The following is a 27,368-nucleotide window of genomic DNA, read 5'->3' on the forward strand; positions in this document are numbered from 1 at the left end:
ACTGCAAAAATAATTTAAAATTTAAATAAGTTGTGTGTGTGTGCATTGGAGTCCCATGCCTCCACACACACACACACACACACACACACACACACACACACACACACACACACACACACACCAAAACTGCAAAAATAATTTAAAATTTAAATAAGTTGTGTGTGTGTGCATTGGAGTCCCATGCCTCCACACACACACACTCACACACACACACCAAAACTGCAAAAATAATTAAAAAAAAAAAAAAAAAAACATCAAAATAGAGTTTGTAGTAGATAATAGTCTAAAGAGATGCAAGCTTTCTTTTTTTTTTTAGACTTTAAAGTTTTTAAAAATGAAATTACCTATTAGAATGTACCCCTTTTAATCAGTAAAACCCACCTGAACGAGAGTTGAAGCAGCAGAACCGTAGAAACAGAAGCATCCCATTTACCCTCCCCCATGATTAATGCAAAACCTGTCAAGAACATACAATCTTTTCAAAAGTAGAAGCAATTCAAAATTTTCTTTAATTCCTGCTGCAAACGATGTTGAGGTCCTGAAACCAAATTCCAAAAATGACCAACAGGCATATTTAATAAAAAAAAAATAAATGATTGTATCATTATGGTTTCATAGATGATAATCAAATGAAACTGCAGTGTTTAAAGCAAATAGAGCTGTATTATAGTATAATTTCCTTTACTCATACAAGTATTATTTGCTACATATGTGCATACATGTGTCAGCTGTGATTTCTTTCAAAATTTAACTTCCTCATACAACGAATATCAAGTTGTGACTTGTTGCCTGAAAGAACTGAATTTCGAAAGAAATTACAGCTGTAACATGTATGCACATATGTAGTCATTAATGTTTGTATAAGAAATTTATACTATATATATATATATATATATATATATAATGTATATATATGTATAGTAAGAAAAATATTTTGAATTAAATCTGCTAAACAGAAGTTTAGAAAAATATTTTGAATAAAATTCTGCTAAACAGAATTTGAAATGGAAAAAGTGAATATCTTTCATCCTAAATAAATGTTATATCAAATCATAACAGAAAGAAAAGAAAAAAAAGAGGCTGATTATGTTCTAAAAGAGACTATAATAGAAAATATGACAAACAAATCATAAATTTCTTGTTTTTATTTGGTTTGATTACAAGCTTCAGATAATCTGCATTTTCAGCATCTGGGTTCGAAATTATAAACATTCACCTGCAAAAAAGAAATTCATTAAAAAGCTTCGAACTCAAATCAGTGGATCAATTTTAATGATTTAGAAATTTCATGTAGATACGCTTTTCTTATTACACAAGTATATTTTAGCTGATATCATTTTGTACATTTCAACATTTTATACTATTTTCATGCTTAAAATTTAGAATATCCACCATAAAAATTATTGAACACAATATCTTCAAAAGAATTCAAGAAATTATATAAATTGTATTTAGGAGTGGTGTACTTTTCTTTATCTATTATTAAAATTTATCTGCAAAAAAGAAATTCATTAAAAGTTTCGAGATCAAATCAGTGCTTTTAAAGATTTAGAAATTTCATTTGTCTACACAATTTTGTTTTAGATTATATTATTAGTTTATTTCATTTTATAACCATTTCACAGTTGAAGATTTTATTTATATATATATATAGTTAGTAACTTTCAATTTTTTTTACAAAATATGAAATTTCCAAATACAATTTATTTAAATGAAGAAATTAGATAAATTGTATTTGGAACTGATCTTTATAAAGTTATATATATATATATATATACATTTATTATTGTACTTAGAAAACGATAACCTACAGAACACGTGTTTTGCAGTTACTCATCACTTATATACAGGGTGTCCAAAAAGTCACTGAAAGGTTTTGAACTTAAATAGATTTATTTTTTATATTGTTCTGTAATTTTAACACAATTTGACTAAGACATTGAGAAACTTCGAAATTTGCATTAAAAAAAAAAAATTTTTATTTATGAAAAATAATGTCTTTTAGATGTTGCCAATTTTCAGCTTCGCATATTTGTGTTCTTTCCAAAACATTATTCATGACAAATTGCAGAATCTCTGGATTGCGATTTAACTCCCTTATTTCGTTCTTAATATTTTCCTTCAATTCTTGCGGGGTTTGGGGTTTGACTATTCTGCCAGCTCATGGAACAAAATATTGAGTTAAATCACAATCCAGAGATTCTGCAATCTGTCATGAAAAATGTTTTGGAAAGAGCACAAATATATGCAAAGCTGAAAATGGGCAACATTTAAAAGACATTATTTTTCATAAATAAAGATTGTTTGAATTTTGCGTTTTTTTTTTTTTTTTTTTTTTTTTAAACGTTCTCAATGTCTTAGTAAGATTGTGTTGAAATTACAGAAAAATATAAAAAATAAAGAATCTATTTAAGTTCAAAATCCTTCAGTGATTTTTTTTTTGGACACATTGTTGAGCAGTAGTATGTATACAGTTTCGTAAACATAGGTTTATGCTAAATTGATGAAAACTAACTTCCGGATATGGCTTAAACAGTTTACAACCTCAAAATTAGATTAATACATATATATTGTTGGTTTACTATGAAAGTTTACTATGCCAGTTTCTAGGGGGGGGGGGTCTATATTTTTAAAATATTTTTGTGTTATCCAGGCATGATGTGAGGGTTGGAGAGGTGGGTAGAAAGAAGCATGATTATGTTAATTTTAAGTTCTCTTTTGAGGGTTAAGTTGGAGAGAGTAATGTTCGTTTTGGGGTCAAACCATATGTGAAATTGTTTCATATATGTATTTAAATTACCAGTCTTAGTGTAGGTAAAATTATTTTAAATATGTGTTGTATATTCACCATCCTTGCAAAGGTAAAATTATTTCATATACATGCTGTAAATTATCTACCCTAGGTAAGATACAATTATTTCATACGTCTAATACCCGTCCTTGCAAAGGTAAAATATTCTTTTGCTCGAAATAGCAAATGATGCATAGACATTAAAAATCCTTCACTCCTAAGAATAACAAATATATTCAAAATCAAATTCAATTTTCTCATTGTTTATATGGTCCCAAGCAACAAAATACTTTATCCTTCCTAAGTATGTTTTAACATTGGATGTATGCTATGGAGTAAACAGAAAAACTTTTCTGCCTCTATTTTCAAATTAAAGAGGCAAAATGTGTCGTCTGCATACCAAAAGTAGGCTGAAAATTTTATGGGTCGAGATTATTGTTTCTCATAAAAACCCACAAAAATATTCGCCATTGTTGGTCGGAGGACTAAGTCCATGGATACACTTGTAAAGTGTCCTGGTCGCAGGTCACCAAATGTAAAGCCTCCCTTACATCGGCCACTAGATGTCGCCTTTGATCCCGTTGAAGTCGCAATAGTTGTGATTGTCTTTTACCTGGAAGCTCTTTACAAGATTTTTCTGCGTCGCAGGCCTTGTTGTCAGTTCAAGATGCTGGCGTCCACTAAAAATGAATTAGTTTCTCATGTAGACCAAAAGAAAACAAACGCAGGGGTTTCTAGTCTACTAAAAGTTAATTCACAAAGTTTACAAGTGTCTTACAATTGTTCAGTTCGATCTCGTTACACCAGAAAAAAGTCCGGAATCTTATTCTTCGTTCTCTTTTCTGGGTTAGTGTTTTTCTCTTGAGAGTTGGCTCCAATCTGCTCCTTTTTTTGGTCGTGGCATTTGCTTATCTATCGAGGAAAAGGGTTGATTGGGGTAAACCGCTAGACCAACCATCAATTAACATGCCACTCTGGGGAAGTTCCGATTCCTTGCACGGTCTGAAAACCTGTGATCACAGCTCAATCTCATTCACACGCTCACAGGGGTTGACCGTTTGACCCCCGTCTAATCTTACACTCAAAAGCCAAACGTCCTTGAGCCGGGTTTCGCCAGGCCAAGAATGAAATTATATTTAATTCTAGCTTTAAAATGACATCTCTTGTCATTTTTCTCAAACAATAAAATTATATGTCTGTTTTACAAAAGCACAATAAATTCATCCTTTCAGCAAGGTTACCCACCGCTGCCTGGGCACCCAATGTTTAACAGACAATATTAGCATAATTTCACAGCCTTACTCAGTGTTTAAGGGCTCTCAATCTCCCCCAATATGGAGCTCTATCGCTCCCTGAGGTGGTCACACCATACACTATCTATTTGCCTATATATGACATTGTTAAAACTGAATTCAACAGGTGTTGCATTATGAGTGCTGACAGGGTTCAATCTGACAAATTTTCTCAGTTACGAAATGAAATAAAACCGAGTCCAGAAGTTAGAATGTTATGGTAACAATCAAGGTAAAGAGACTCGTTCAAATGAATCAGAATATTCGCTAAACAAGGAAGAAAAAAACTTAAAAAATATTTCTTACTGCATTCTTTCGGCTCTGCCTTATTTCCTTCTTCAGGCTCTGCCTCAGTTTTACTTGGTGCTTTCTGAGAATCTGAAAGAGAAAAATGGTAAAAACATCCATTTTTTTATAGGTTTCGGATGCTCGTCCATAATTTGATTGTTATGCTCACGAGATTTCAGTTGTTGCACTTTCTGGCCTTTTTCAATAAATTAAATAAAAGGTTCAATTCGAAGTTGTTAAATAACTATGGAACTGATGTGGCAATCCTGCAATCAGTTCATCAAATGATGGGGAAATTAATCAGTTCATCAAATGATGGGGAAATTAATCAGTTCATCAAATGATGGGGAAATTAATCAGTTCATCAAATGATGGGGAAATTAATCAGACTGAAAACGGAGATGCATAAATGATTGTCACAAGTATTGAAGAAGATTTTTGCCATCCATGCAGGAAAGGATGTGGAAACTTCGTCAGACTAGAAAGAGGGATTACTTTAAAGGAAGATGCATGAATAACTGTTGTACATTTGAACAACCTCCCTATTCCCATGAATTTTTTTCCATGTGACCTTTTTCTGACAATCTCAAAAAGGTTTGTTTTAAAGACATTTGGACTATTGAGATGGCTGTAATTATAGAACGGAAGGACATCTGAGAAGGGGAATACAAAAATAATTTTTGTACGTTGTTGTACTGGAACCAACTTCTTACCCCTCGGTTTGATTCTGTGTGGCTTTTTTCTTTTAGATAAAGTAATTTTTGTGACACCAGTTGCATTACTTTCTCAACACACTTCACATGAAAAGCCTTATTGCTACAAACATCAACACGTTCTGTTTTTTTTTTATTATCTACCAATTTGATAAAAATTATATCTTTTTCTGTTGATAAAAACGATTAGATGAAATATGATCGGTAAAAAATTTGTTTTTCTTCATTTCTGTCTTCCATGTCATCATTTGGCCAGTGGCGTTATTTATATGATAGCCTTTAATCGTAATCTAAAACTTGATTTTACAGTTTATTTTTGTATTAAATCCTGACTGAAATAAGCGAAAGTTTGTGAGAAAGGAAGTCAATAAGTAGGTGGATATGACGTAAGACATAATTTTGTTTGTCTATACTTCACGATTACTCTTGACAGAAGAAAAAGGTCCGACAACATAAAAATAATTAAATCATTATTGGTAGTTATTTGAGTATAGCTTTCTCTTTCTGACAAGTGACATCTACTGAGCTTAGCATCATTTTTACAATATTAATCCCAATATTTCTTTTTACGAATGGTAAAACTTTTGATCTGCTCGTCCGACTTTGTCGCTTTCAAGTCTTGCACGTTAAACTCTCACCTGTCTTCATATCTTTGTTCTTTTTACGATCAGTACCGCGTATGGCCTCCTCGTATGTTGTAGAGCCATAGGAAGCCTTGTCCGAGTTGATTCCCTTCTCAGACAAGTTGTCGCCATTTTTCTTTATTTCTTGCAGATAATCTAAATTTAAAATAAAATTGTCAAAGAATTATTAGTAAAATAAGCCGAGCATGTGGGGTCCCCCTCAACATGTGAAAAATTTACTTTCAGCATGAGTAATGTTTGTACAAAATTTCCAAAAACATCCAAGAAGTGGTTATTGAGATAAGTGCAAACAAACGGACGAACGATTTTGGAGCAATTTTACCCTGTAATGGCCCCTAGGAGGTAGGCCAAGTTATCCTGTAAAATCTGTTCTGGCAAAAATTTACTTTAATCATCTTGTATATATATAAAAGGCAAAATGTGTGACCATTTCGTGTATGTCTCGCAAAGGCTTCTTTCGCACACGCTCCCGGGGAGTGGGGGGTTGGGGGATAACTATCTCTTATGTGATTTAATGCATTAGTGTGTTTGCAATGAAATAATCAGATCAAACAATATCAAAGTTATTATTTTAGTAAGGGGGGGGGCGATGATGTCGGTTAAAATGATAAAAAATGATTGTCGAAATTAGTAACATATCCAAGAATTATGAAAAATGATGAAATGAGTTAATTGATTGGTGTGTTGTAATGAAAAAAAATCAGCCTACACAATATATCAAATGTATTATTTTAGTAAGGGTGGAAGCTATAAGATGTATTTAACTTATAAAAAATGATTGTCGAAATTAGTAACATATCCAAGAATTATGAAAAATGATGAAATGAGTTAATTGATTGGTGTGTTGTAATGAAAAAAAATCAGCCTACACAATATATCAAATGTATTATTTTAGTAAGGGTGGAAGCTATAAGATGTATTTAACTTATAAAAAATGATTGTCGAAATTAGTAACATATCCAAGAATTATGAAAAATGATGAAATGAGTTAATTGATTGGTGTGTTGTAATGAAAAAAAATCAGCCTACACAATATATCAAATGTATTATTTTAGTAAGGGTGGAAGCTATAAGATGTATTTAACTTATAAAAAATTATTGTCGAAATTAGTAACATATCCAAGAATTATGAAAAATGATGAAATGAGAGTTTATTGATAGTTGTGTTTTTTAATGAAATAATAAGCCCATACAATATATCAAATTTTTTATTATAGTAAGGGGAGAGGCGATAATGTGGGTTAAAATTATGATAAATTATTGTCAAAAATAGTAACATCTATATATATAAAAGGCAAAATGTATGTGACCATTTTGTGTATGTCTCACAAAGGCTTTTCTCGCACACACTCCCGGGGGGGGGGAAGTATTTATATAGGCTGTAGATAATATGTAGGATTTGAGAACGCGTGTAGCGTATAGATTTATTTACGTCGACTTTTACAAAATTATTGCTATTTTGGCTTCTCGCGTGTTGATTCGGCTTTTTTGTATAAAAAGCGAAACTAACTCAAAGTTAACAGCGTTCTCGGCATCGCGCCGGAAACGTCCAGAAGCAATCAGCTTTGATCAATGTTGTACATCAGACAATTGCTATTCAATCTGGACAATTGGGAGCTGGTTTCCCCCTCCCCAACATCTGTTGGGGAAAAAAACAGTCAAATTTGGGTAAACAAACCCAAACGCTGCCTTGCAGCAAAAGTTTGACCTTCTTAATTAGGTCAAATCGAAGCAGCAGAGTTAACTTTTATTGCGGGCACCTGTTTTTAATAGTTAAATAAATAAATTCAAACGTGTCTCTGTTGTATCTCGTGGTGGCCCAATGGTTAACGTCGCACATTTTTTTTTTTCACACTTTAATTTCCAACTTTGCCTCAAGAGTTCGATCCTCATACTCACCTACCAAAATTTTTTTTTATTTTACCCCCCCCCCCCCGGGAGTTTGAATTTACCAAAAACCATACACACCTCAAAACACCCGGGTATCGATGACAAATATCGAAAAATTGGCTAACAGCATTAATTCCTTCACCCTCAACTGGGCACTTTTCTACAAGGAGGGGTTGCTTTTTTCACCGATATTTTCCAAAGTCATCCCCTTTTTTCGATTGACTAGCCCTAATTTAAACCTTCACCCCTTCCGGTTTGCCGATGGCCGCAACGGCAAAAGATGTCGGTTTTTTTTTTTCACATTTTTTTCCTCCTTCGCGGTACGAGTCCGAACCTACTTGCCTACTACCACCATTTTTTTTTTTTTTTTTTTATTTGCTCAACACACACCAATGCCGGGCACCCAGGCTAGTGACCAATATTTGTGCAAATCTTTATAAAAATCCAGGGTGTGGATACTGAGAAAAGTGCAAACAAGCAAACGGACGAATAGCAGTCAATTATTAAGTTCAATCCCTCCTTTGTCGGGGGGACCAAAAAAAAACACATAATGGAAATATGTGCTTTAAGTTTTATTTATAGTGCGATGGAGATGTATCAATCAGTTCACGGTTCTCGTGCACAAACTATTGTTCAGAATGTCAACAACAACAAGTGAAGCATACATGGTCCCCGTGAGTGCATTGTGGACGAGGCATAAAAAATGTCTGTTTAGCATTTGCTTCCCCACCCCATTTAGCCCCAAAAGTCCCCAGGGGACATCAAATCCTTGTGAAAATGAACAAACGGTGCAGTTTTAGGCCTTAACATATGTAAATTTAAGTTCTGCACCATGCAAAAAAAAAAGAAATGACTTAAGTCCATCATCCCTCCCCTCCAAGGCCTTAACATATTTAAATTTAAGTACAGCACCATGCAAAACTGCTAAATAGACATACATAGAAAATTTTGAACAAATATAGTAAAATAGTCTCAAAAATGGAATATCTTTAATTAGTCCTAAAAAAAAAAAAAAAAAAAGCCCCTGGGGCACACCCAAGAGTTATCGCGAAGTATAGACAAACAAAATTACACAGAAATCAGTTAGTTACAACTTTTCAAAAAGTTTTATAAAAATCCAAGATATCAATTTTTTTTTTTTTAATAAGCACAAAAGTGTCAATTTTAGCCATTTTAACCCGAAAGGCACCCCTAGAGAGGCAACCGGAGGTTTCCCAGAAAATCTGTTCAGTTACTTTTTTACTCATATCATGTTTAATGTTTGTGCAAAAGTTCAAAAATTTCCAAGGTGTAGTTATTGAGAAAAGTGCGGACAGATGAACAGACAAGGGTGAATTTACAGGTCCACGCTCATTTTGTTGGGGGGGGGGGACCAAAACACAAACTAAAGATAAAAGAAATATATCAATATATTCTCTCTTCTTCATTTCCAAAAGCAATAAAATTTTCACAGAAAAATGTTGACCGTATATTTTTTCAATGAAAATCGTTTTAAACCCAAAATCGGCACTTGTACAGTTTAATCAACACATTAAAAAATGAAAATATCAAAAAAAGGTTATATTGTACGTATCCGTTTTGGACTGAAGATCTCCGAAAAATTGCTGAACACGCCACGGGGAGATAACTCCATGCAAAGCGCCGATACTCCCTCCCCATCTTTAATTCTAGCTTTTCTTCCTAAAAATCGAACTTTTTGCTCGAATCATAACAAATTGTTTTTTTTTGCTGTAAAAAAAACAAAAAAAAATACTTGATGAAATTAAGTGAATTTTTTTTTTTCAGAGAACTTCGTTCCATAACGAATATGTGCAATATAACCTTTTCCGATATTTTCATTTTTTAATGTCTTGACTAAACTGTACAAGTACCCCGAAATCTAACAAACCGTTGAAAACTTAGAAACTCCTATAAAAACAGGGAGTACTACCTGATCGAATTATTACTTTACAAATTAGTTATTTGAGTGAAGCTACTGTTGCACGTATTTAAAACAATGGAAAAATCTGAGCTTTGTTTTGTTCACAAAGCCTTTGAAAAAATAAATAAATAAATAAATACTAATCAAGTCAAACAATAAATCAATAAATGTTATTCAAACTCTGATCTGCTGGAACTAATGGTTAAGAGATGCTGATTTTAATTTGGTTGTTTTTGTTTTATGGCATATCAACCCTTTTCAGGTTATTTAATGCCGAATCTGGTAATTTTGAAGAACGATTTTTTAATATAGTATATTTGTTTTTTAAGTCGTATTCTATTTAACCCATAGTTGGGACCCTAACAGGTGCTACCACTCCGGGTCAGAGTGGACCTGGGAGCAATGGCAATTAAAGGGTGGCTCTACACTCCCCAAAGCCTGCAACCTGGGGCTTCACCATCGGATATAGTTTCAGGTCATATCCAGGACCAGAGGTTGATTTTAAACGTGGTTATCATTCAAACACAGCAATGTTTGAATATATGGCTGAGTGGCAGTCCGAGTCATTTAGAACTGTTTTAAAGCTTCACCGCTCACTCATTTTTTGACCAAATTGCAAACATTTTAGTTTATAGATCACCTTCTCAGCTATATTGTGAAAAAAAAATTTTCAATTTTCATTCAGTAAAACAAAAGTTATGAATTTAGTCGTGTTCAAAATCGTAAAAAAAAAATGTAAGGAGATCAGCAACGTTTTTTATGACTGGTTTTCATAGCCACCACGTCGTTTCAGTGACTACTGTTGCTATTAATTCACCGCTGTTGTGAAAAGACAAGTAACAAGTGAAACAGACAAAAATGAAAGAATGAAAAGGAGATAATTGGAGGGATTTTATTGAAGCACATATGTGTATGTTATGTTTATGGGGGCAAAAAAAATAAGACTGAAATTAAACAAAGAACAAGTGAATTTATTGGAAGCCTGGAAAAATCATGGATTACAATAGAAAAATGCGAGCATGAAAAGTAATATGGTTAAGGATGCAAAAGTAAAGGACTAGTTGTTAAAATTGGGAAAGAAATGGACAAGATATTCTAATAAAAAATATAGTAAATTTATAACTTAAAATATTACAGCATTAAGAATTTTTTAAAATTCAATTTATAACATTAAATGATAAATTCTTAATGCTGGAATATTTGAAGTTATAAATTTATTATATTTTTTATTAGAACATCTTGTCTTTTTTCTTTTCCAGCTTTAACAACTAGTCTTTTACTTTTCCATGTTTAAGCTTAACCATATTACTTTTCATGCTCGCATTTTTATGTTGTAATAAAGACATAACTGATGCTGAATGCTCAGGTCGGCCAAATGCAACAGTCAACCGGGAAAACAGCAAAAAAAGTCAGACTTGTTTTCCGCTGATTAGTAATTGAGGTTACATGAGATTGCAAAGGAGTTGAAGATATCATGTGTTAACACAACGAAAGCTTTTATGTCAATATGTGCCAGTATTGTTTTGGCTTCAGACAGAGATAGTAAATCATGTAGACTTTGCATTATATAAATTGCAATTTTGCACATACCAGCATGCTCTGTACACAAACTCTAGACATTAACAACCATCTTTATTTGACACTAGGAGAGATCGACTATCACTAGTATTTTTCATTATGGCTTGACAATGTAAAAAATAAAAAATAAATAAATAAAATAGAACAATGTCAATAACTCACTGACGAAGGCTGGAGTCGCCCGAAATATTTAATTTATATTGTTTTCTTTTACAGGAAAAAAACTTTTAGAATATTTTTTTTTTTTTTTTTTTTTTTTTTTTGTGTCAGCTTGGGATTGGGCATCCTAGAGATGCCAGACATTCGCCCGCTATCTCAGACGTTCCAACCGAGATATCTTTTTTAAGATTCTAACCTTTTTATTAAGTGCAATTATTTGTATCTCTTTTACATTCGGTTCACTGGGTATATTTGCCAGGTAGTTTTTGCAATTCTTTTACATGAGTCCGGCTGCTCCTATAATTACTGGAATGATGGAGATCTTCCTAAGATTTTTTTTTTTCTTTTTTATTACATTTTCACCCCAAACAAGGCACATTGCCACTTTGGTGTAGGGGGCTACTATCAGGGGAAACAACTACTGGGGTACTATGTAGGGATTTGGGCAGCAAGATGTTGGTTCACGTTGCACTTGAACTTCTGTATGTCAGTACAGTTGGGGAAGCAGTGACCTGGAATGGAATTCCAAAGTCTAGCGTTTCTGGGGAAGAAACTACCGGAGTAGAAAGAGCTTTTACATCTAGGGATCTCTACAGTGTGGGGGTGGGATTTTGCAGCTTGTCGGGTCTGTCGAGGGTGTTCACGTCGTGGGGGCACAAGTGCTTGCAGTTCATCAGAGCATTCACCATTAAAATACTTGTAGGACAGGCAGAGGGATGCAACGTTTCGTCGATGGGACAGAGGCTGAAGCTTAGATGCCAGTTTAGGGCCTATCAGATTTGCGACTCTCTTTTGAACCCTGTCAAGGAGCGAGAGACTAGTAGCCGATGCACCAGCCCAAATATGACAGCAATACTCCATACATGGGCGAATGGTTGCCTTATAGAGGAACAGGTTCATTGGTATTTTGTTAGTTTTTCTCTCTTAGTTTTAAAGATGCTTTCTTAAATTAAAATCTATTTTCTCTTCGGCAAGTAAATGAAAATATATTTACCTTCTGAGTCAATAAGTGATGCAGATCCATCGTGACAATATCCGCCCGTGCACATACACTTCTCACAAGTTTCTTGAGAAGCTGAAAAATACATTGTGCTATTAGTTCCATATCTCTTCACCGTGATAACAAAAACTCATATATCTTTAGCTATAGAGGGAGAATTGAATTCAGGAGTTTCATCGCATCCTGCCATGCCATGACAAGAGACGAGAAAATATTTTAAGTACCTGGTCTCCACAACATCTTTTTAAGAACGGGTTTTTATTTCATACCAAACTCAGGCTAGACGGAAATCAGGAAAGCCTTATTAACCAATGTAGTTTTATGTGAGTTATAGCATGCCTGTCAAACCACAAACCAATCACTATGCAAAAGATTGTGTATATATTAGTGATGAGATGATTCCAATATTTTTCCCGATTCCATACTAAATTACCAATTCCGATTTTTTATAAATCTCTAAATATGTAACTATAGAGTTGTTATTTTCTCCAATTTCTGCTAAAAAAAAAAAAAAAAGCCTGTTAAATATGCAGATATTTTCCTGAACGTAAATTTATACTTGTGGAGGATGGTCTATAGAGTTTAGCTTCACTGGTATCTTAAAATCAATAAATATTTATTATTTTATCACTTATTGCCAGAAATGGAAGATTTTTCTTTAAACAAAACAAAAAAAAAAAAGAAGACAATTAAAAGAATCGTTTTGGATTCGGAAAATAGGCACCAACTTTTCCGATTCCGATCCTCCCAAATTTGTCGATTCTTTTTTTTTTTTTTTTTTTTTTTTTTTTTCCAATTCTGATTAATCGTCACAACACTAGTGTGTGTGTGTGTGTGTATGTATATATGATGATTGCAACGTCTTGTCAAACGAGTGCCACTCCCTCAGACATTTAAAATCCATGATCCCAAATGTCTGAGGGAGTATCTATACAAATATGATGTTACAGAGTCTTAGCTTTGTACGACAGCTAAGTCTCTCTCTCGGTTCAAAATGTTGAGATCCAGCAACAAGCAAGAGCAAGATAAACTGCAGACCAGCTTAATGCGGGTACTGGTCTTCCACTTTATATATATATATATATATATATATATAAGTAAATTTCATCCTTATATAACATACTAGCAGGCCACCCAGCATTGCCTGGTTATAAAATACGCATAATATTATCTTAGTTAATGTAGATTTCTTATTTATTATAAACAGAAATATTTTAGGTATTAAGCATAACATTAAATTCCCTTAAAAAAATTAAAAAAAAAAAAAAACAAAAAAAAAAAAACGGAAAGACACTGATGTGCATGTAAGTATTATGTTTTTTCTAAACAGTTCACTTCTTATTTAATTGGAATTCATTATTGAGATGAGTTTTATTTTTTAATTTATTTATTGCGGACAATTTATCATCTTTTAAATAAATTAATAAATAATAATCATCTCAATAATGGATTCCAATTAAATAATACATATACCATTCGGTACGGACCCGACCATGGAAGATCAGATAATAAATAAACATGAATTTATAAGATCAACAAATTCAACCTTGATCGCCCTTCGGAGCCCGTGGCGCAGTGAATTGAGATGTTGAATCTCTACAGTTCCAGGTGAGAATTGTCTGAAGTTAGTGGTTTCAATCCTACCCAAAAGCCGGCCAGAAACGTGGTGAGACGACAACAACTATGGATGGCAGTGATTGCTGTGGATGCAGTTAGAAGATTCGGAGTTCCTATCCTGTCGCGGTTACCACCTGACGAAGGCCAGAGGAATAGTTGACCGAAACGTTATGAAACAACCACAAAAAAAAAAAAAAAGAGAATAGTCGGCAATAAATAAATTAGTTCACTTCTTGTAAGAAAAAAAAAAAAATACTCAAGCTGAGATCGAAACCAAAACCTAAAGACAGTGAGTCAAGCACAATAACCATCAGGCCAGCTTGACACGATCTCTAAAAAGTGTTTTTACACCTATTTATTGTTAACATAAGTAAATTTTTTATTCGAATGATTCGTGCATGCACATTCGTAAAACAGCAAACAGATAAAAATCCAATGACCCCCTAAATACCAATTCTTCACTTTTGACCCCTTAGCAGCCATTTTTTTTTTTTATTTTTCAATTAAAAAGTTTTCCTATATACTAAAGTTTAGATTAAAAATTTGTTGAGTATATAAGTTGAAAATTGTACTCGCACACATATTCTCACTTTTAAAGATATAAAGATAAGGTAGGTTCCCTCTATCAAGCTAGAAAATTACTCATGCCAGAGGGCAGTCTATATCTTTACAAATTCACCATTTGCCTATACGTGGAGTATTGTTACGTCTGGGCTGGTGCATCTACCATTAAAAAAAAAAAAAATACTCTACCTGAGATTGAAACCAAAATCTAAAGACAGTGAGTCAAGTATGATAACCATCAGGCCAGCTTGACACGTATTTAAAAAGTGTTTTCAAACCTACTTATTCTTAACATAAATAATCTGTTATTCAAAGGATTCATGCCATTTTTTTTTCAAATGAAAACCAATTAAAAAGTTTGGGTTTGTATTACTATACACACAGATTTGAAAAAGTTGTCAAAAAAACAAATATATAACAAATAAATGTTATCAAAGGCAAGTTACTTTTCTACCAAACTGGATATATTTTTCGTATTTTTATTCAATGTAACATGTTTATTCAGCTCGAAACGCATACAGTGTTTACCGGTGTATTGGAAAATTCAAAATGGCGCCCGACTCTCTTAACACGGTAAGTTCAGGAAAAGGTGTTATAAATAATAAACTAGACAAAATACTGTTAGAAACTCGCTCAATATATGTTATCGTGACATAAGTTGATATATATTCGGTGTTTTTTTTAATAGTATTTTGTCTAGTTTATTATTTATAACACCTTTTCCCAAATTTACCATGTTAAAGAGAGAGTCGGGCGCCATTTTGAATTTTCCAATACATCGGTTAACACTGCATGTTTTTCGAGCTGAATAAACATGTTAAATTGAATAAAAACACAAAAAATGTATCCAGTTTGGTAGAAAAGTAACTTATCTTGCCTTTGATAACATTTATTTATATATTTGTTTTTTGACAACTTTTTCGAATCTATGTGTACAGTAATACAAACCCAAAAGTTTTATTATATACTAAACTCTAGATTCAAAATTTGTTGAGTATATAAGTTGAAAATTGTACTCGCACACACATTCTCACTTTTAAAGATAAGGTAGGTTCCCTCTATCATGCGAGAAAATTACTCATGCCAGAGGGCATTCTATATCCTTACAAAGCCACTATTTGCCTATACGTGGAGTATTGTTACCACATCTGGGCTCGTGCATCTACCATTAGTCTCTCACAAGGTCCAAAAAAAAAAAAAAAAAAAAAATAGATCTCACAATACCGGCCAAGCTACAACCTCTGTCCCATCATAGTAGTGTCACATCCCTGTTTCTATTTTACAAGCACTTTAATAGAAATGCTCAGATGAACTCATAGCACTTGTCAATCTTCAACGTACATACTCCTAATTAACGCTATAAGGAGTAAAATCCTACCTCATCACTGTTGAAATCCCTAGATGCCAGAACACCTTCTACTCTAATAGATTCTTTCCTTAGATAGCAAACTTTGGAATTTCCTCCCTGCTTGCTTGACTGTACTGTACAGGCTGAAGTTTACGTGTAATGTGAACAGATATCTAGGTTTATGCTAAATGGATGTAAACTAACTTAATGGGGTTTTCGTTACCAATATACATCAAGTAAACCTAAAGTGGACTTCACTTTATCCTTCCTAAATATATTTTAACGTTGATGCATGCTATTGAGTAAGGAGAAGAACTTATCTGCCTCCATTTGCCAATTAAAGAGGCAAAATGTGTCGTCTGCATAACAAAAGTAGGCTGAAGGATTTATAGGTCGAGATTATTCTTTCTCATAAAAACCCACAAAAATATTCGCCATTTTTGGTCGAAGGACTAAGCCCATGGATACACCATCTATTTGCCTATATATGACACTGTACTGAACAGATGTTGCATAAGGAGTGCTGACAGGGTTCAATCTGACAAATTTTCTCAGTTACCGAATGAAATAAAACCGAGTCCAGAAGGTCAGAATGTTGTTATAACAATCAAGATTAAGAGACTCATTCAAATGAATCACAATATTCAATAAACAAGGAAGAAAAGACTCTCCAAAGTCACCCATTAGACATGATCCCAAATAGTAATTGCTTACATTTCAAGCGGCGATGTGTTTCACTTGGAATGAAAAAAAAAAGAAATGTTATATACTCACCTGAAGAATTGCCTTCCAGCTGTGTGCATGTGTGACAAGGACTATTAAAGTCTTCTTCAGTGACACCACATGACTTGTGACAGATGCATTGCTCAGATATTTGAGCAAGTACACCCCTGTTATTTTCACATTGCAGTCTGAAATAGAATAAGGCAGACTAGTTGTGCATGATACCTCATCAATGGAATAAGGCAAATCAGATCAGTGGTAGAATAAAGCAAACAAGAAATGCATGATAGATCAGTGACAGATTAACAATATCATTGGGCAAATTAGACAATCATAAAATAAGGCAGATTATACAAGCATTACTAACCAACCATGAAATAAGGCAATATATACAACCATGACTGGCCAACCATGAAATAAGGCAAATAAGACAAGCATGACTGACCAACCATGAAATAAGGCAAATAAGACAAGCATGACTGACCCACCATGAAATAAGGCAAATAAGACAAGCATGACTGACCAACCATGAAATAAGGCAATATAAACAAGCATGACTGACCAACTATGAAATAAGGCAATAAGAAAAGCATGACTGACCAACCATAAAATAAGGAAATATAGACAAGCATGACTGACCAACCATGAAATAAGGCAAATTAGACAAGCATGACTGACCAACCATGAAATAAGGCAATATAAACAAGCATGACTGACCAACCATGAAAAAAGGCAATATAAACAAGCATACCTGACCAACCATGAAATAAGGCAATATATACGAACATGACTGACCAACCATGAAATAGGGCAAATTAGACAAGCATGACTGACCCACCATGAAATAAGGCAAATAAGACAAGCATGACTGACCAACCATGAAATAAGGCAAATAAGACAAGCATGACTGACCAACCATGAAGTAAGACAAGCATGACTGACCAACCATGAAATAAGGCAAATAAGACAAGCATGACTGACCAACCATGAAATAAGGCAATATAAACAAGCATGACTGACCAACCATGAAATAAGGCAAATCAGACCAGCATGACTGACCCACCATGAAATAAGGCAAATTAGACAAGCATGACTGACCAACCATGAAATAAGGCAAGCATGACTGACCAACCATGAAATAAGGCAAGCACGACTGACCAACCATGAAATAAGACGAGCATGACTGACCAACCATGAAATAAGGCAAATAAGACAAGCATGACTGACCAACCATGAAATAAGGCAAATAAGACAAGCATGACTGACCAACCATGAAATAAGACAAGCATGACTGACCAACCATGAAATAAGGCAAATTAGACAAGCATGACTGACCAACCATGAAATAAGGCAAATAAGACAAGCATGACTGACCAACCATGAAATAAGGTAAATTAGACAAGCATGACTGACCCACTATGAAATAAGGCAAATAAGACAACCATGACTGACCAACCATGAAATAAGGCAAGCATGACTGACCAACCATGAAATAAGGCAAGCATAACTGACCCACCATGAAACAAGGCCAATAAGACCAGCATGACTGACCCACTATGAAATAAGGCAAATAAGACAAGCATGACTGACCAACCATGAAATAAGGCAAATAAGACAAGAATGACTGACCAACCATGAAATAAGGCAAATTAGACAAGCATGACTGACCAACCATGAAATAAGGCAAATTAGACAAGCATGACTGACCAACCATGAAATAAGACAAGCATGACTGACCAACCATTAAATAAGGCAAATTAGACAAGCATGACTGACCCACCATGAAATAAGGCAAATTAGACAAGCATGGCTGACCAACCATTAAATAAGGCAATATAAACAAGCATGACTGACCAACCGTGAAACAGGGCAAATTAGACAAGCATGACTGACCCACCATGAAATAAGGCAAATAAGACAAGCATGACTGACCAACCCTGAAACAAGGCAAGCATGACTGACCAACCTTGAAATAAGACAAGCATGACTGACCAACCATGAAATAAGGCAAATAAGACAAGCATGACTGACCCACCATGAAATAAGGCAAATAAGACAAGCATGACTGACCAACCATGAAATAAGACAAATTAGACAAGCATGACTGACCCACCATGAAATAAGGCAAATAAAACAAGCATGACTGACCAACCATGAAATAAGGCAAATAAGAAAAGCATGACTGACCAACCATGAAATAAGGCAATATAGACAAGCATGACTGACCAACCATCAAATAAGGCAAATTAGACAAGCATGACTGACCCATTATGAAATAAGGCAATATAAACAAGCATGACTGACCCATCATGAAATAAGGCAATATATACAAACATGACTGACCAACCGTGAAATAGGGCAAATTAGACAAGCATGACTGACCAACCATGAAATAAGGAAAATAAGACAAGCATGACTGACCCACCATGAAATAAGGCAAATAAGATAAGCATGACTGACCCACCATGAAATAAGGCAAATAAGACAACCATGACTGACCAACCATTAAATAAGGCAAATAAGAAAAGCATGATTGACCAATCATGAAATAAGGCAAATAAGACAAGCATGACTGACCCACCATGAAATAAGGCAAATTAGACAAGCATGACTGACCAACCATTAAATAAGGCAAATTAGACAAGCATGACTTACCAACCGTGAAATAGGGCAAATTAGACAAGCATGACTTACCAACCGTGAAATAGGGCAAATTAGACAAGCATGAGTGACCAACCATGAAATAAGGCAAATAAGGCAAGCATGACTGACCAACCATGAAATAAGACAAGCATTACTGACCAACCATGAAATAAGGCAAATAAGACAAGCATGACTGACCAACCATGAAATAAGGCAAATAAGAAAAGCATGACTGACCAACCATGAAATAAGACAAGCATGACTGACCAACCATGAAATAAGGTAAATAAGACAACCATGACTGACCAATTATTAAATAAGGCAAGCATGACTGACCAACCATGAAATAAGACAAGCATGACTGACCCACCATGAAATAAGGCAAATTAGACAAGCATGACTGACCAACCATTAAATAAGGCAATATAAACAAGCATGACTGACCAACCGTGAAATAAGGCAAATTAGACAAGCATGACTTACCCACCATGAAATAAGGCAAATAAGACAAGCATGACTGACCCACCATGAAATAAGGCAATATATACAAACATGACTGACCAACTGTTAAATAGGGAAAATTAGACAAGCATGACTGACCAACCATGAAATAAGGCAATATATACAAACATGACTGGCTAACCGTGAAATAGGGCAAATTAGAAAAGCATGACTGACCAACCATGAAATAAGGCAAGCATGACTGACCCACCATGAAATAAGGAAAGCATGACTGACCCACCATGAAATAAGGCAATATATACAAACATGACTAACCAACTGTTAACTAGGGCAAATTAGACAAGCATGACTGACCAACCATGAAAAAATGCAAATTAATTATTTGAGGAAGATCAGTGATGGAATAAGGCAAATTAGACAAGAAATAAGGCAAGCATGACTGACCAACTATGAAATAAGACAAGCATGACTGACCAACCATGAAATAAGGCAAATAAGACAAGCATGACTGACCAACCATGAAATAAGGCAAATTAGACAAGCATGACTGACCCACCATGACATAAGGCAAATAAGACAAGCATGACTGACCAACCATTAAATAAGGCAAATAAGAAAAGCATGACTGACCAACCATGAAATAAGGCAAATTAGACAAGCATGACTGACCCACCATGAAATAAGGCAAATTAGACAAGCATGACTGACCAACCATTAAATAAGGCAATATAAACAAGCATGACTGACCAACCGTGAAATAGGGCAAATTAGACAAGCATGACTTACCCACCATGAAATAAGGCAAATAAGACAAGCATGAGTGACCAACCATGAAATAAGGCAAGCATGACTGACCAACCATGAAATAAGACAAGCATGACTGACCAACCATGACATAAGGCAAATAAGACAAGCATGACTGACCCACCATGAAATAAGGCAAATAAGACAAGCATGACTGACCCACCATGAAATAAGGCAAATTAGACAAGCATGACTGACCAACCATGAAATAAGGCAAATTAGACAAGCATGAATGACCCACCATGAAATAAGGCAAATAAGACAAGCATGACTGACCAACCATGAAATAAGACAAGCATGACTGACCAACAATGAAATAAGGCAAATAAGACAAGCATGACCGACCAACCATGAAATAAGGCAAATTGGACAAGCATGACTGACCCACTATGAAATAAGGCAAATAAGACAACCATGACTGACCAACCATGAAATAAGGCAAGCATGACTGACCAACCATGAAATAAGGCAAGCATAACTGACCAACCATGAAACAAGGCCAATAAGACCAGCATGACTGACCCACTATGAAATAAGGCAAATAAGACAAGCATGACTGACCAACCATGAAATAAGGCAAATTAGACAAGCATGACTGACCCACCATGAAATAAGGCAAATAAGACAAGCATGACTGACCCATCATGAAATAAGGCAAATAAGACAAGCATGACTGACCAACCATTAAATAAGGTAAATTAGACAAGCATGACTGACCCACCATGAAATAAGGCAAATTAGACAAGCATGGCTGACCAACCATTAAATAAGGCAATATAAACAAGCATGACTGACCAACCGTGAAATAGGGCAAATTAGACAAGCATGACTGACCCACCATGAAATAAGGCAAATAAGACAAGCATGACTGACCAACCATGAAATAAGACAAGCATGACTGACCAACCATGAAATAAGACAAGCATGACTGACCAACCATGAAATAAGGCAAATAAGACAAGCATGACTGACCAACCATGAAATAAGGCAAATTAGACAAGCATGACTGAGCCACCATGAAATAAGGCAAATAAAACAAGCATGACTGACCAACCATGAAATAAGGCAAATAAGAAAAGCATGACTGACCAACCATGAAATAAGGCAATATATACAAACATGACTGACCAACCGTGAAATAGGGCAAATTAGACAAGCATGACTGACCCACCATGAAATAAGGCAAATAAGACAAGCATGACTGACCCACCATGAAATAAGGCAAATAAGATAAGCATGACTGACCCACCATGAAATAAGGCAAATAAGACAATCATGACTGACCAACCATGAAATAAGGCAAATAAGACAAGCATGACTGACCAACCATGAAATAAGACAAGCATGACTGACCAACCATGAAATAAGGCAAATTAGACAAGCATGACTGACCCACCATGAAATAAGGCAAATAAGACAACCATGAAATAAGGCAAGCATGACTGACCAACCATGAAATAAGGCAAGCATAACTGACCAACCATGAAATAAGGCAAGCATAACTGACCAACCATGAAATAAGGCCAATAAGAAAAGCATGACTGACCCACCATGAAATAAGGCAAATTAGACAAGCATGACTGACCCACCATGAAATAAGGCAAATAGGAAAACCATGACTGACCAACCATGAAATAAGCAAGCATGACTGACCAACCATGAAATAAGGCAAGCATAACTGACCAACTATGAAATAAGGCCAATAAGACCAGCATGACTGACCAACCATGAAATAAGGCAAATAAGACAAGCATGACTGACCAACCATTAAATAAGGCAAATAAGAAAAGCATGATTGACCAACCATGAAATAAGGCAAATTAGACAAGCATGACTGACCCACCATGAAATAAGGCAATATAAACAAGCATGACTGACCAACCATGAAATAAGGCAAATTAGACAAGCATGACTGACCAACCATGAAATAAGGCAAATTACACAAGCATGACTGACCAACCATGAAATAAGGCAAGCATGACTGACCAACCATGAAATAAGGCAAGCATGGCTGACCAACCATGAAATAAGACGAGCATGACTGACCAACCATGAAATAAGGCAAATAAGACGAGCATGACTGAGCAACCATGAAATAAGGCAAATAAGACAAGCATGACTGACCAACCATGAAATAAGACAAGCATGACTGACCAACCATGAAATAAGGCAAATAAGACAAGCATGACTGACCAACCATGAAATAAGACAAGCATGACTGACCAACCATGAAATAAGGCAAATTAGACAAGCATTACTGACCCACCATGAAATAAGGCCAATAAGACAACCATGACTGACCAATCATGAAATAAGGCAAGCATGACTGACCAACCATGAAATAAGGCCAATAAGACCAGCATGACTGACCCACCATGAAATAAGGCAAATTAGACAAGCATGACTGACCAACCATGAAATAAGGCAAGCATGACTGACCAACCATGAAATAAGGCAAGCATGACTGACCAACCATGAAATAAGACAAGCATGACTGACCAACCATGAAATAAGGCAAATAAGACAAGCATGACTGACCAACCATGAAATAAGACAAGCATGACTGACCAACCATGAAATAAGGCAAATAAGACAACCATGACTGACCAACCATGAAATAAGGCAAATTAGACAAGCATGACTGACCCACCATGAAATAAGGCAAATAAGACAACCATGACTGACCAACCATGAAATAAGGCAAGCATGACTGACCAACCATGAAATAAGGCAAGCATAACTGACCAACCATGAAACAAGGCCAATAAGACCAGCATGACTGACCCACAATGAAATAAGGCAAATTAGACAAGCATAACTGACCCACCATGAAATAAGGCAAATAAGACAAGCATGACTGACCCATCATGAAATAAGGCAAATAAGACAAGCATGACTGACCAACCATTAAATAAGGCAAGCATAACTGACCAACCATGAAATAAGGCAAGCATAACTGACCAACCATGAAATAAGGCCAATAAGAAAAGCATGACTGACCCACCATGAAATAAGGCAAATTAGACAAGCATGACTGACCCACCATGAAATAAGGCAAATAGGACAACCATGACTGACCAACCATGAAATAAGCAAGCATGACTGACCAACCATGAAATAAGGCAAGCATAACTGACCAACTATGAAATAAGGCCAATAAGACCAGCATGACTGACCAACCATGAAATAAGGCAAATAAGACAAGCATGACTGACCAACCATTAAATAAGGCAAATAAGAAAAGCATGATTGACCAACCATGAAATAAGGCAAATTAGACAAGCATGACTGACCCACCATGAAATAAGGCAATATAAACAAGCATGACTGACCAACCATGAAATAAGGCAAATTAGACAAGCATGACTGACCAACCATGAAATAAGGCAAATTACACAAGCATGACTGACCAACCATGAAATAAGGCAAGCATGACTGACCAACCATGAAATAAGGCAAGCATGGCTGACCAACCATGAAATAAGACGAGCATGACTGACCAACCATGAAATAAGGCAAATAAGACGAGCATGACTGAGCAACCATGAAATAAGGCAAATAAGACAAGCATGACTGACCAACCATGAAATAAGACAAGCATGACTGACCAACCATGAAATAAGGCAAATAAGACAAGCATGACTGACCAACCATGAAATAAGACAAGCATGACTGACCAACCATGAAATAAGGCAAATTAGACAAGCATTACTGACCCACCATGAAATAAGGCCAATAAGACAACCATGACTGACCAATCATGAAATAAGGCAAGCATGACTGACCAACCATGAAATAAGGCCAATAAGACCAGCATGACTGACCCACCATGAAATAAGGCAAATTAGACAAGCATGACTGACCAACCATGAAATAAGGCAAGCATGACTGACCAACCATGAAATAAGGCAAGCATGACTGACCAACCATGAAATAAGACAAGCATGACTGACCAACCATGAAATAAGGCAAATAAGACAAGCATGACTGACCAACCATGAAATAAGACAAGCATGACTGACCAACCATGAAATAAGGCAAATAAGACAACCATGACTGACCAACCATGAAATAAGGCAAATTAGACAAGCATGACTGACCCACCATGAAATAAGGCAAATAAGACAACCATGACTGACCAACCATGAAATAAGGCAAGCATGACTGACCAACCATGAAATAAGGCAAGCATAACTGACCAACCATGAAACAAGGCCAATAAGACCAGCATGACTGACCCACAATGAAATAAGGCAAATTAGACAAGCATAACTGACCCACCATGAAATAAGGCAAATAAGACAACCATGACTGACCAACCATGAAATAAGGAAGCATGACTGACCAACCATGAAATAAGGCAAGCATAACTGACCAACTATGAAATAAGGCCAATAAAACCAGCATGACTGACCCACCATGAAATAAGGCAAATAAGACAAGCATGACTGACCAACCATTAAATAAGGCAAATAAGAAAAGCATCATTGACCAATCATGAAATAAGGCAAATTAGACAAGCATGACTTACCAACCGTTAAATAGGGCAAATTAGACAAGCATGACTGACCAACCATGAAATAAGGCAAGCATGACTGACCAACCATGAAATAAGACAAGCATAACTGACCAACTATGAAATAAGGCCAATAAGACCAGCATGCCTGACCCACCATGAAATAAGGCAAATAAGACAAGCATGACTGACCAACCATTAAATAAGGCAAATAAGAAAAGCATGATTGACCAATCATGAAATAAGGCAAATAAGATAAGCATGACTGACCCACCATGAAATAAGGCAAATTAGACAAGCATGACTGACCAACCATGAAATAAGGCAAATTAGACAAGCATGACTGACCAACCATTAAATAAGGCAAATTAGACAAGCATGACTTACCAACCGTGAAATAGGGCAAATTAGACAAGCATGAGTGACCAACCATGAAATAAGGCAAATAAGGCAAGCATGACTGACCAACCATGAAATAAAGCAAGCATGACTGACCAACCATGAAATAAGACAAGCATTACTGACCAACCATGAAATAAGGCAAATAAGACAAGCATGACTGACCACCATGAAATAAGGCAAATAAGACAAGCATGACTGACCAACCATGGAATAAGACAAGCATGACTGACCAACCATGAAATAAGGCAAGCATGACTGACCAACCATGAAATAAGACAAGCATGACTGACCAACCATGAAATAAGGCAAATAAGACAAGCATGACTGACCAACCATGAAATAAGGCAAATAAGACAAGCATGACTGACCAACCATGAAATAAGGCAAATTAGACTAGCATGACTGACCAACCATGAAATAAGGCAAATAAGACAAGCATGAATGACCAACCATTAAATAAGGCAAATAAGAAAACCATGACTGACCAACCATGAAATAAGGCAAATTAGACAAGCATGACTGACCAACCATGAAATAAGGCAAATTAGACAAGCATGACTGACCAACCATGAAATAAGGCAATATATACAAACATGACTGACCAACCGTGAAATAGGGCAAATTAGACAAGCATGACTGACCCACCATGAAATAAGGCAAATAAGACAAGCATGACTGACCAACCATGAAATAAGGCAAGCATGACTGACCCACCATGAAATAAGGCAAGCATGACTGACCCACCATGAAATAAGGCAAGCATGACTGACCCACCATGAAATAAGGCAATATATACAAACATGACTAACCAACTGTTAAATAGGGCAAATTAGACAAGCATGACTGACCAACCATGAAAAAATGCAAATTAATTATTTGAGGAAGATCAGTGATGGAATAAGGCAAATTAGACAAGAAATAAGGCAAGCATGACTGACCAACTATGAAATAAGACAAGCATGACTGACCAACCATGAAATAAGGCAAATAAGACAAGCATGACTGACCAACCATGAAATAAGGCAAATTAGACAAGCATGACTGACCCACCATGACATAAGGCAAATAAGACAAGCATGACTGACCAACCATTAAATAAGGCAAATAAGAAAAGCATGACTGACCAACCATGAAATAAGGCAAATTAGACAAGCATGACTGACCCACCACGAAATAAGGCAAATTAGACAAGCATGACTGACCAACCATTAAATAAGGCAATATAAACAAGCATGACTGACCAACCGTGAAATAGGGCAAATTAGACAAGCATGACTTACCCACCATGAAATAAGGCAAATAAGACAAGCATGAGTGACCAACCATGAAATAAGGCAAGCATGACTGACCAACCATGAAATAAGACAAGCATGACTGACCAACCATGAAATAAGGCAAATAAGACAAGCATGACTGACCCACCATGAAATAAGGCAAATAAGACAAGCATGACTGACCCACCATGAAATAAGGCAAATTAGACAAGCATGACTGACCAACCATGAAATAAGGCAAATTAGACAAGCATGAATGACCCACCATGAAATAAGGCAAATAAGACAAGCATGACTGACCAACCATGAAATAAGACAAGCATGACTGACCAACAATGAAATAAGGCAAATAAGACAAGCATGACCGACCAACCATGAAATAAGGCAAATTGGACAAGCATGACTGACCCACTATGAAATAAGGCAAATAAGACAACCATGACTGACCAACCATGAAATAAGGCAAGCATGACTGACCAACCATGAAATAAGGCAAGCATAACTGACCAACCATGAAACAAGGCCAATAAGACCAGCATGACTGACCCACTATGAAATAAGGCAAATAAGACAAGCATGACTGACCAACCATGAAATAAGGCAAATTAGACAAGCATGACTGACCCACCATGAAATAAGGCAAATAAGACAAGCATGACTGACCCATCATGAAATAAGGCAAATAAGACAAGCATGACTGACCAACCATTAAATAAGGTAAATTAGACAAGCATGACTG

At 35.6% G+C, this 27,368-nt stretch overlaps 1 protein-coding gene across 9 annotated transcripts in view; it reads right to left on the reverse strand.

Annotated features, from left to right (window-relative positions):
* The window catches only part of LOC145296075 (uncharacterized), a 94,546-nt gene that overhangs the window by 3,040 nt on the left and 64,138 nt on the right, over nt 1-27,368 (reverse strand). For 5 of the 9 annotated variants that reach the window (XM_080142197.1, XM_080142194.1, XM_080142195.1 and 2 more), the window contains 4 exons: nt 16,580-16,716; nt 12,271-12,351; nt 5,723-5,863; nt 4,390-4,461 (listed from right to left, as the gene is read on the reverse strand). In XM_080142197.1, the coding sequence (XP_079998323.1) occupies nt 4,390-4,461; nt 5,723-5,863; nt 12,271-12,351; nt 16,580-16,716 (431 nt within the window). The remainder of the gene's footprint in view (nt 1-4,389; nt 4,462-5,722; nt 5,864-12,270; nt 12,352-16,579; nt 16,717-27,368) is intronic. The other 4 variants (XM_080142201.1, XM_080142198.1, XM_080142200.1 and 1 more) reach the window with 1 other exon arrangement.

The sequence above is a fragment of the Euprymna scolopes genome, chromosome 16, assembly GCF_053919585.1.
Source record: "Euprymna scolopes isolate OS-2025 chromosome 16, ASM5391958v1, whole genome shotgun sequence".
NCBI classification, from domain to species: Eukaryota; Metazoa; Mollusca; class Cephalopoda; order Sepiida; family Sepiolidae; genus Euprymna; species Euprymna scolopes.